The 13,173-nt window shown below is 36.6% G+C and overlaps 1 protein-coding gene across 1 annotated transcript in view; it reads right to left on the reverse strand.

Moving 5' to 3' along the window:
* Positions 1 to 13,173, reverse strand: part of LOC115220349 (deleted in malignant brain tumors 1 protein-like) — a 213,857-nt gene that overhangs the window by 58,674 nt on the left and 142,010 nt on the right. Inside the window, exons 11-13 of the mRNA XM_029790455.2 lie at positions 3,800 to 4,168; positions 2,887 to 3,198; positions 426 to 758 (exon numbers count right to left, since the gene is read on the reverse strand). Of these exons, the coding sequence (XP_029646315.1) occupies positions 426 to 758; positions 2,887 to 3,198; positions 3,800 to 4,168 (1,014 nt within the window). The remainder of the gene's footprint in view (positions 1 to 425; positions 759 to 2,886; positions 3,199 to 3,799; positions 4,169 to 13,173) is intronic.

The raw sequence follows: 13,173 nt of genomic DNA on the forward strand, positions 1-13,173 counted from the left end.
GTATTTGTGTGTATGTATGTATGGATTTCTGTGTGTGTTTGGATAATTGAGAAAAAGGATCGAATGCAGATCGTGGATTTATTCCTTTTATTAACTGCTTCCTTTGTGACAAAGAGTTTAATCTCTGTTAGTAAAGTTGGTACTTCAAGCGTTGAAGCTCTAAGTCGGAAACACATTTATAATTCAAATCCTTTCTCGGTATCTCTTTGACATTCGACACCTCCTATGTTTAAAAAAAAAAAAACCCTAAAAACATATGAGATTAACTTTTTGTCAAGTCCTATGTGCATTGATAATATCTAGCCTAAAGTATAATTGATCAAGTTAATTTGAATATTCGATTACAGAAAAACATTTAAAGACCTAAATATGCACTTGATATCCTCATACAGATGTAATAATTTAGCATTTACTTCAATACTTACCTGCAAAAAAGCAATAAACGGCAGCATCTCGAGAATGATCTAAACATTTTGAGTCGACTCTTTTCCACCCATTGTTTGGACAAGACCAGATATGAGTGTCTTCCTGTCGGCACCAAATCTTTTCCATATAAACTGGAGTTTCTTTTATTGCAGGGAGTGGACTTAATGAACCAGACACAAAAGGTGTACCATCTACAAATCCTAATTGCTTACAGATGACCATTGAGTTAATATGCGTCCAAGTTGTGTTGCATATCGTTCCCCATTTACCATTATATAATATTTCTATGCGACCATAATTTCTCCCTCCTCCATGAAGTCTTATATTCAAGTCTAGTGAAATAGAAAACAAATGTTTAATAAAAGAATAGACACATTTTTCGTTAGAAGGCAAAAATAAAAAAATCACTCCTTCAAGTCTAATAGCCATTTACGTAGCAGATTCTGGTTTGTTATTTACTCAACAAGGTTGTTGAGAGAGGCGAGCCAGTAAACGGCAGGTGCCTGAGGGCATTTAAGTCTAGCCAGCTCTGAAGAAAAGAGGCCATTGTAGCTGCAATAGAGAAAACAGACTAGAACGTGTCTGTTAGTGCAATTCTTGTAAGACTACTATCTGGTGTACAGAGAATGTCTAGAATGTGTAGCACATGATTTTTTAGCGTTTTCATGTCGACCTTACTAAAAATTACCTGTTTGTTAAAGAATCGTTTCGATCTTTACCAAGACACATCCGATCTTTATATATATTTAAAGAAAAGTACATAATGTAGGTCTGGTGGTAATGACGTGTAACATAGTGGGTCATCATGTGGGTATTTCTGGAAACTTACTCTTCATATAAAGACCCAAAGGCAAGTCCATGATGCAACATAACATGTAAAATTATAGGTAAAAATACTTAGCAATTTCTAGAAAAAAAATTAGAGGGATTGTATTCTGTATTGAAATGAAATGTCCTGAAAGAAGAATAAACATTTTGCTTGTAGTTTATGACAAAATGAGGAGGTGCAGTTATTAGCCACAAGAAAGATCAATGAAGACCATCAAAAATGTTGAGAAAAAGGAATGGTTTAAAAACATAAATATTTGACTTATATTTAGCTTTTATAGCATTTTCGTACATTTAAAATATTTTGAGCGATATTTTAAATCCAGAAGCACACACCATACACAAACAATACCATCATAGCTAAATATTTAGCAATCATCTCATTGTTAAACAAAAATGTTACTCATGTTTTAAGATATGTTTGAAAAATGTTTCCTTAATATAGTTCAAAAATGTCCAATTTGACGAGTTGTAAAGTAGATTCGATATCATGGCTGATAATATGTGAGCTCAAACCATGTCAGAGACGCTTTGTTTTGTTTAATTTATTATTTCCCACTCTTCTTAAGTGCTAATACGTTGTATTGACAAGAGCCAATTGTGTAACACAATTAGTTTAATTGGATATTGTTAACATTAAATAAACGGAGGCGTGGCTGTGTGGTAAGTAGCCTGCTTACCAACCACATGGTTCTGGGTTCAGTCCAACTGCGTGACACTTTGGGCAAGTGTCTTCTAGTATAACCTCGGGCCGACCAAAGCCTTGTGAGTGGATATGGTTGACAGAAACTGTAAGAAGCCTATCGCCATGATCGACTGCTAGCCACTAAAGCTTTTTTTTTATTCTCTGTTTATTTTCTCGAGCTCCTTTCTTTTGAAGAGCGTAGGCTCGAGACGTAAAAGACTTTTTTCTCACCTTCCCGAGCGTTATACTAATACAGCTGTTTGTTGCTTATACACCTGTCTTCGTCTTTTGTTTTTTATAAATTCCAAGTATATATATGTATATCTTTATGTGTGTGTCTTTGTGCCTGTGTTTGTCCCAACCACCACTCTCGCTTGACAACCGATGTTGGTGTGTTTACATCCTTGTAACTTAGCAGTTCGGCAAAAGAACCGAGAGAGTAAGTACTAGGCTTACAAATAATAAGTCCTAGGGTCGATTTCTTCGACTAAAACCCTTTAAGGCGGTGTTCCAGCATGGTCGCAATCAAATGACTGAAACAAGTAAAAGAATAAAAGAATATTGAGGATGAATTACTGGTATTATGTAAAACTAATCTAAAGTGGCGAGCGGGTAAAGTCATTTGCGTGTCAGATTAGTAGAATTCCTCCTAGCTCAAATCCCGCCGAAGTCAACTTTGTCTCTGTTCTTTTCGATGACCATAACATAAAGTACCAGTCATGTACTGGAGTCAATATAATCGACTTGCCCATTCCCCCTAAAATTGCAGGGCTTGTGCCAAAGTTATTATAACGGAATTATATTAAATCAGCCTGGAAAATGATAAAGTTTTTATCACATATTAATGGTTGATTTACGGCATATAATTGTCCAACAGCAACATTATAAACATTACACGTACATATAAATAGAAATACATATGTAAGCATTTATTGGTATATACTTGCCATTTTTTTTATGACAGAGGATTAATGTGTGAGAGTAAGGCATTCTACAAACATCTTCCTTGTATGTTTCACAATCTTTAAGTTTCAGTTCTTCCCCGTTGCACCTAAATCTTTCTTTCCTAGTTATATTTAGGAAAGTTCGGTTGAACGTATCTTGTGGACCAAGTAGCACGCCATCGCTAAATCCCAGTTCTCGACAAATAACTTTAGGCTCATATGATGTCCAATTGGCTGAGCAAACGCTAGCGTTGAGGCCATATTGTTGCAAAATTAATTCTCCGAAGGTTTCGTTTGCAAGAAATATCTTGTAATCTAAATGACATAGAAATAAAGGCAAATTTAATAATGCTAATTGCAATTAGTAATGTTTAATTTGATTGTATTTTGTATTTCATGCAGGAAGCGTCCGTAAAGATTGGCATTAAGGGACAGAAAGGGAAAGAGAGAGAGAGAGAGAGAGAGAGAGAGAGGAGAGAGAGAGAGAGAGAGAGAGAGAGAGAGAGATGGAGAAAGGGAAGGAGAGAATTGCAATATTTGAAACTCTCTTAAAAATTTTGTGCAGTGACAGAGTATGCTATTCCAAACAGTTTTTTCACGGAGTAAACTGCTTTCAAAGGGAATAATTTCTTATCTCTAGTGAGAAGGTGAAAACATTAAAAATACAACGCGAAAATATTTAATATTGAGTTCCGAATTTTATCGAAAAATACACTATTAAACGATTTTGAATGGGAAGTTGACGAAGGAGAAATGCAACCGAAACTCTTTACTTTTATCTAAATTCCAAGGTTTCTTATTCGTATCAGCTCTTTTATTAGACGAACTCAAAGAAGTAAAAAAGAAGAAACATATATAAAAGCAAAAGTAATTGATTCAGTCGCCGATTATAGATGTGTGTCGATAGTATACGTACCCATTACCTCTTTGGTATTAGAACAACCAATGAAGACATCATCTCGACATTCATAATACCGGACACATCCGGCAAAATTCACGTCACAATTCGTAACACTACCAAATGTCAAATTGCAGTTGTCAACAGATGTTTCGTTTCCTTCACAATGTACTTTTTCTAAAAAGTTGGACATGTAAAACGATCTATTTGAATCAATAGGGAGTTGCAAGCCATATTTGTAGCCAAGCTCACTGCAAGCTACTTGTACGGCCTTTGAATTAAAGCTGCCTTTAAAATCTGCGCATGCTGCATGCCAATAGAACTTGTCGTAAACTTCTACCCAGCCGCTTGCATAGTCAGGTAGCATCACACCGTCATGAAGTCGAACTGAAATAAAGATAAATTTGTCAATACAGCAAATATTTTTTTTAGAAAGGACATTTATAATCAATGGAACAAACTCAGATTCCTCACACCTCTTTACCAACTTTATATACAGGAAGATTTTGCAATCTTTGATCAAAGAAAAAGTATGAGGACATACTCTCTACAGTAAGTGTGAATCTCATTAACCAAATGGTAATAATTGTTCTGCGTGTAAGCATACTATCTCGATATTTTTAGGTTGGAGAAAGTTAATTTGTGTCTCTCATACATTTATGATTAAACTTAAAGAAATAATTTAGGAAAGGTAGATTTAGGAAAGGTAGATTGCAATGCATCCTTTGTACATGATCATCCATTTTGGTAGCTGACGCAACCGATTAAATCGACTTTTAGGTATTCTAGCAACAATAAAAAGAAAACTAGTGTCGACCACAATTAGATTTAAGTTCAGGTATGAAAAAGGGCAAGTAAAACAGCATGAGTCGAATTATTTTTAGTAGTGATAACAATGATGGTAATGAGGATGATATTAATAATAATAATAACAATAATAACGAGAGGAAAAAGTGCCTAAAACCGAAATAGACTCTCTCCACAAAGCTCCAACACTGCTAAAATATATAAACCATGCAATAGCAAACTAGAAAACCAGTATTTTACTAAAAATGAACCACAAGTCATTAAAATTTGCCATATCTCATTAAAATCTCCCAGGCGCAGGAGTGGCTTTGTGGTAAGTAGCTTGCTTACCAACCACATGGTTCCGGGTTCAGTCCCACTGCGTGGCACCTTGGGTAAGTGCCATCTACTATAGCCTCGGTCCGACCAAAGTCTTGTGAGTGGATTTGGTAGACGGAAACTGAAAGAAGCCCGTCGTATATATGTATATGTATATATATATGTGTGTATGTGTGTCCAGCCCTTGCAAAAACTGAATATATATACAAACATGACTGAGTAAGTAGTTATAGCCACTGCATAATAAGCCAATAATACAGCATAAAAACTGACAAGTGGTGTAAAACATATGCCAAACTAGGTGATGACAAAGACCAGACAACAATCATCTGGGATATGCTTGTTCAAACTGACAAAGAAATAAAAGCTAATTACCCAGACAATCAAGGATTGGAAAAGAATCACCTATTTACTGATAGACATTGTAGCCCTTTCTGACCAAAATATTGCCCAAAAAGAAGTGGAGAAATTGTCAAAGATCTCGAAGATCAAGTTGCGGAGCATAAAGGTGAAGACAATGCTAGAGTTAACTGGAGCATTGGATATGATAAAAAATATGAGCAAAAGCCTAGATGCTTTATCTGAATCCTCAACACTACATACAAAATAGCCCTGTTAGTAACAGCCCACATCCTACGCAAGGCGCTATCAATTCAATAGTATAACCCAAAACAAAAGAATCCACAAACACACGACTCACTCTATATAGCAAATATCCAACAGATTGGATACCAAACAGAACACATCTCGCATTACACATACAACACACAAAACAACAAAAGAATACCGCCAGACCCCATAACAAAATAAACTGACGCAATACAATACCAGGAATTGTTTGCACTCATTCAGCAACAAATAAATATCACACAATACTGCACACACACGCAGCAGGGGGAAATCTGTCAGAAACTACCAAATGTTGGGAAAAAAAATAACAACAACAACAACAACAACAACGATGATGATGATGATAACAACAACAACAACAACAACAACAACAACAATAATAATAATAATAATAATAATTTCTGAATTTTTTCTTTGAAAAAGTTCAGAAATTCAAAAATTCAACGAGGCGAACGTCAGTGTATAAAAATATTATTATTTTTTCTATCAGTAATTAAAAATAGAACAAGGTGAATTGGTTCTTTTCAAGGTCAAGGCCAGCGCTCTCATTGACCGCTAGTATTAGTAAACATATTTGACCCCAATGGTGTCTTTGTATCGTACAGGAATGCCCATTGCTGATCTCTTCACCATCTGTGAATCTATTTACAGATCAATGGAATTTAATCTATTCACCAATCTGTTTCTCTTGCTCCTACTATTCCCTTAAACCCTCACATATTTATGATTATCTCAAGTACAGGACAACAGTTGAAACTAATCAATATTCAATAATACCTTTTAATAATAAATGGAAATAATATTAATGATGATAATGGTGGTGATAATGGTAATAATGATAATGATGATAATTTAGTTAAAACCCATCTCCGATCAGAGGAAATATTAACAATGTCAAATAGTAAAAAAATGAAAATAGTAATATCAGTGATGATAATAATAATAATGAAAGGAAGCGGTTGGAATCTCCCTATGTCCTGATTGATGATACATCTAGTGATGGTGTCACAATAAAATTACTGGTAACTGCGCAACCTGATAATCGTTACCTCTCATGAGGGCAATGAAAAAACAAAATAATGTGAACAACGGTGGTAACGAACTAAAAACTTTGAAAGGTGACAGTGTTACACGCAGCAGGCTCAGAGATACTGGTCCGACTCCAGCCTGTCGTTATCAAGCAAGGGTCCAGCACAAACGGTATAGATGGAACAAACAAGTTAAGCCCGTAGACGACAATAGTGTTCATCTTAGGGGATACCGACAACGTAAGTATGATCAATGGGGTGGGGAGTGGAGAGGATTGTTTCAACTCACGGAACAGAGATTATGCGGTCAAGCTAGAGCAATAGAAAAATTGTTGGTTCACAGAAGTAGAGCTCGATGCTATCAGAAAACGGGTGTTGGAAAACAGCAGCAGAGGAAACGATGAAACTACAGTTCCTACCGATAAACGTTATCTCATAGCAGAAAACACAGGTGAAATTTCTAATAAACCACGGGAAAGGAACAGTGATAGCTGGCTCGATGCGAGACATATAGATAGCTTGAAAGAAGACAATAAAACCAATGGTGACATGACAGCATAAGACAATCTACGATAGAATAAAGGCAAGGCTTCAGGAGAACGATATCGACATTATTTGCAACCTTAAAACGGTTATTCGGTGGAAATTGAACCAAGAAACGAAAAATGTGAATGAAATTCTGAAATACATCAGAACAGAAAGCACCACAGAGACAAACAATTTGATCAGGGCAGCAAGCATTGTTGTAGCAAAAAATGTGGGTGTTGTTGTCAAGAAAAAGAAATATAATGGAAGTGAAAAAAGAAAAGATCCATGGTGGAAAAGAAGAATACAGCCAGGGTTAGATATACTCCCGAAGGACATTTCTGTATTAGACCAAAAAGAGAAGGGAGCTTAAAAGCGAACAAAAATACAGGATACTGAACAGGGAGTATGATATTGAGAGAAAAGGCCTGAAAGTGGTAATGGAGTAACTGAAACAACACCTCGTTGCAAAGAAAGCGAAGGTAGTAAGATACAACCAAAGAATGAAGGGATGCCAGCAAAATAGGTTATTCATAGTAGACCAGAAGAGATTCTACAAAGAAATAGGCAGAGAGAGTACAGATGAAAAGTTGCTACCAGATAACATTGAAAGTCAAAAATTTTGGAGTGACATCTAGAGCAAAGACAAGGAACACAAGAAGAATGCTGAATGGTTGCAAGAACGGAAACAAGCAGTCTATCCAAAACAGGTAGAACTAGTAATTTCAGTTAGGGAAGTGAAGGAAATCAGTAAAAAATAATGGGCAACTGGAAGACCCCGGGACTAGATGGAGTTCAAAGCTACTGGATCAAAAGATTTGGTGAATGTCATGCACGAATATTTGCACAACCCAACACCATGTTAAATGCCGACCACGTAACACCAGAGTGGTTGACAATGGCTAGGACAGTACTTTGCTTGAAAAACAACGAAAAAGGCAATATGGTAGACAATTACAGGCCGATATCCTGCTTTCCACTTATATGGAAATTATTGACTGGAATAGTAGCAGAGTCAATGTACGGACATCTGGAAAAATATGAGCAGAAGGATTGCAAGCGTAAGTGCAGAGGTACCAAAACTCAACTCCTGGTAGACAAAACTGTACTTAGAGACTACAAGAGGAGGAAAGCTAACTTAGCTATGTCACGGATCGATTATCGTAAGGCGTACGATATGATCCCACATTCTTGGATTATGGAATATATGAAGCTATTTGATATTGCATCGAATGTTGAGCGATTGCTTGGAAAAAGTATGACGAAATGTAGGACGGAACTGACAGCATAAGGAAGAAGTTTAGGGGCAATAGAAATCAGGAGAAGCATCTTCCAAGGAGACTACCTGTCCCAACTGATCTATGTACTGTGCATGATACCACTTACACTGATTCTGAGGAAAGCAAAAACTGGGTATGTATTCAAAAGCCGCTAACAAAAAGTCAACTACTTATTATTCATGGATGACCTCAAACTTTATGGTAAAGATGAATCCCAAGTCACTTCCCTCCTTGATATGGTGTACACTTTCAGTGCTGGTATCAGAATGGAATTCGGACTGAAAAAGTGTGGTGTGTTAGTCTTGAAGGAGGTAGAATCAAATATATGGGCGGGCTAGCGATACGGTCGGGGGAGGTTATGAAGCAGATAGAAGAGACGGGCTATAAGTACTTGGGGATATTGGAAATGGAAAAATTGATGGAGAAAGAAATGACAATGAGACTGATACTTAGATCGAAATTAAACGGACGGAATAAGATTGAAGCTATCAACACCTGGGCGGTTTCACTACTTAGATATGGAGCAGGGGTAATCGCATGGACAGTAGACGAACTGAACAGCTTAGACAGAAAGACAAGGAAGTTGCTGACACAGACAAACTGTATGTACCAAGAAAAAGAGGAGGAAAAGAACTGATTGGATGCAAACACAGCATTAGAGCAAAAGAAAACAATATAGCATGGTATGTAAAACATGCCACAGAACCACTATTATTGGAAGTAAGAAGGTTAGGTAATATGGAAGATTGCAAAGATAACGCACTGTACAAGCACACGAATATTAATGAAACTGAAAATAGGTGGGTTAAAACAGCACTGCTTGGAACCGCTCAAATACGCCGGATGGTGCTCGAAAAATAAGGGGTGTTACCTTAGTTCACTGGTACCGTAGTACATCTTCAGTGTTAGAAGCTGTGCAAAGACAATAAATAATAATAATAATAATAATAATAATAATAATAATAATAATAATAATAATAATAATAATAATAATAACGACTGGATGTTAAAGCTCGCTGAAAACTACGAAAGACATAAGGAGCTTCATTCTGTTATGAAGGAAAGCCAATATTTTCAAGTGAGTTTATGCATAATACCCAGGTTGAACAGCATGATGGAAATGCGGCAATTGTAGTTGCAAAGAAGGTGAATTCAATAGCAAAGCAAAATGCGCTTGAACAATTGGTTGATAGGTGGGAACATAAACCTCTGCATGGCAAATATGTGGCCCATAGCAAGCTGATGGAGACCAGAAACACAACCATCAGTGGCTACAGAATTCAGGGCTAAAGGCAGAGAGTGAAGGCTTTATCTTGGCTGCTCAAGATCAGAACTCATTGACCCGAAACTATCAAGCCAATGTGATGAAAAATAGTGTAGATCCAAAGTGCCAATACTGCAACGATGGGACTGAAACCTAACCTCTGAGTGTAAGATTTTAGCACCTGTAGAGTACAAAACAAGACACGACAGAGTTGGCCAATATCTACATTGGATAATGTGTCGGTATTATAAAATCAAAACTGCTGACAAATGGTACAAACACCACCCTGAGGCTGTAACTGAAGGAGAAAATGTAACGATTCTTTGAGACTTTCCAGTAAGTACAGACTGGTCTATCGAAGAAAATAAGCCAGATATTGTGAAAGACCAAAACAATAAAGTCTGTTTATTGATTGACATGAGCATATCATGCGATCATAATATCTCGGCAAAAGAATTTGAGAGCTCAGAAAATATAAAGATTTTCTAATCGAAATCGAAAAGAAGTGGCATCTCAAGACTGTTAGAGTACCAGTAATTGTAGGAGCACTTGGCACGCCACACGTATTAAGAGCATTGTCGTTGTGAATTTTCTTTCCCTTTTCCCCCTTTATTTTGTGGTTACGTTTTTATTTTTTTCCTTTTTATCTTTCTCTTTCTTCCTCTTTTTCTCTATCACATGACTTTGTAAATGAACAATCTGGGGTGTTCATTTTAATGGCCTACCAATGTATATAGTGCATTTCTCTGCTCTAGGTGTCAAGAAGACACTCGGCAAGAAATGGAAATGGAATTGAAACAAGATGATAATAATAATAATGATCATAATAATAATAATGATGATAATAATAATAATAATAATAATAATAATAATAATAATAATAATAATAATAATAATAATGATGATGATGACAATGATAATAATAATAATGAATGCCCTGATGCAACACCAAGCAGTGGCTTTCATGGCTTCTTATCTGAACTGATTGGAAGTGTTATCATGTACATTGTTTTGTCTTGGTATAAAAGATGGGCTACAGCAAATATTCTGTTCAAGACCACAGATTTGCTTGTCAGTTGTTTCATCTTTACCAGTTGAGCATGTCCCTTAGTGGCTGACGATATGTGCATCTGTGATCACGGGCAGAAGTAGTGGGGAGCATCATAACGATGTGTTGAGAGAAATTGTTTGGGGTTTGGATAATTTACCACTGGAAACATGGGTGTTTTGTTCAACATCCTTAAACAACCCTTATTCAGGGACCTTTTGAGGGGGATGGGCTACTTGACGTGAAGGAAATTCTAACTGGGTTCCATTTACAATGTCATGCGCTGTTAATTTTGATATGAGATCACCATGTCGTGCACATATGGTTGTAATGGATGTGCCTGGTGTACCCTTATCCGACGAGTACCCTTATCCGGCTTCGTATATTTTACCCCAGTGTCACTTTGATGGCATGTACTGCTCTGCCAGTCAATAATGATGATAATAACGATCTGAAGCTGTTTGTTAGAAATAGCGAAGAGTTAGTAGGGCTGGAGAATTCAGCATTGATATCGGGATGGACTTTGGCCTTGATAAGTGTGCTAAAGCAACTTTTGTAAGAGGCAAGCTCAGGCAAATAGCCTCTTTCAAATTAGATACCGACATTACCATCAAGGAGCTTGACCCACAGGAAAATTACAAATACCTGGTGATAAACGAAGGAGATGGCATACAACATGCTACTATGAAGGAAATAAAACATGGGAAGAATATTACCGGAGAATAAGACTCATACTGAAAACTGAATTCAATTCTAAAAATCGTATCGAAGCCACTAACACCCTGACTCTTCCAGTAGTCCAATATATGTTGATCGTCTGTACCTACCTAGAAGTGATAGGGGAAGAGGAATGATGCAGGTAAAACTGTGCTATAAGACCTCCACAATAGCAATGAACAAGTATTTATCTAGTACAGAAGACTGGATGCTGCGACTTGTGTGCAAACATGAAAGCAGCAAAAAGTCACAGAAAATGAGAAAGCAATCATACTCTGGGATAACCCAATACACACAGATAGAGAAATTAAGGCCAATGGGCCAGATATAGTTGCCTGGGATCACAGAAACAAAAATGCTTTCTAATCGATGTTTCAATACCAACAAATGACAATGTTTCTTTAAAACAAGGGGAGAAACTTGCAAGAAACTCAATTGTGGAGCCTAAAAATAGAAGCAATTCCTATTATAGTAGGCGCATTAGGTATGATAAAAAAGCATTCAGACAAAACATAAAACAAACAGGGATTACAAGTATATATAACATTCAGAAAATAGCACTACTAGGCTCCGCACGCATCCTACGTAAAACACTTTCAATACAGTAAAAGGCACACAGAGCAGTGAAAGAACGTGATAAAAATAAGACTACTGAATAATAATAGATTATGATGATAATGATAATGATAATAATGATAATAATAAGGATGAAGATGATGATGATGATGATGATGGTGATGATAATAATAATAATAATAATAATAATAATAATAATAATAATAATAATAATAATAATATGAGGGGAGGGAGAATAAACAATAAATCATATTGTCTCTGGCTGCCCAGTTCTGGCTAAGAAGGAATATATTTACAGACGCGACAGAGTTGGACCTATATTCACTGGAAGCTATGCCAACATTATGGAATAACAACAGAAAAAAAGATGTATAGGCACACCCCAGAAAAAGTCACTGAAAATAAAAAAAGGAACCATGCCCTGAGATAAGCCAGCAGCAAGTCATGACATGATTTAATTTAAAACTTCTCAAAATAAAATCCTCCCCACTTTGGAAAATGATGATGCTTCTGACCTTTGAACTTTACTCAAGGAACCAGACAATTGGTTAATCCTGTGCGCTTATAGCAAATTCCTGGATACCAACCATGGAAATACTCCCTAGAACCCGTGTCGTTTGAAGCACGCGTTCATCAGTGACCTTAGGTTCTGACACTGAGCTGGAAAAGTCTTTAAGTCAGGACCAGCCTCCTCAAGAACCTGTAGCAAATCAAACCAGGGATATTCCCAAAACTGATGCTCAGGATCAACTACCAAATCTATTTCAAAGAAATAGAAATGCAAGACAGAAATGGACTAAGGAGGAATAAATCGAAGTTATGCATGCTCAGTATTATTCAACATTAAACCCAGAAACATCAACCAAACAAAAAGAGACCTACACTATCTGGAGGTGCAAAATCTTGCATAGCAGGCTGTACAATAATAAACTAGGAGCTGTCAGACGCGATACCCTAAAAAATAAAAGACTAACTGATAGTGAAATTGACAAAGTTGGCAGATCAGTCAAAAGTCAGTGTAACATCCACTCACTTACACCCACAGGCAAAATCTCTGAAATCACTAACTCAAACCAGCAAACTGAGTACACAGAGCCCTATGAAGTGGGACCGTCAGTTGATACTAAAAACGCTATAAATGATCACGTCAGCAATGAACTGTTTGATGTAATACTAGAACAATATCTAATACAACTACA

Source organism: Octopus sinensis, linkage group LG16 (genome assembly GCF_006345805.1).
Source record: "Octopus sinensis linkage group LG16, ASM634580v1, whole genome shotgun sequence".
In the NCBI taxonomy this organism is placed as follows: domain Eukaryota; kingdom Metazoa; phylum Mollusca; class Cephalopoda; order Octopoda; family Octopodidae; genus Octopus; species Octopus sinensis.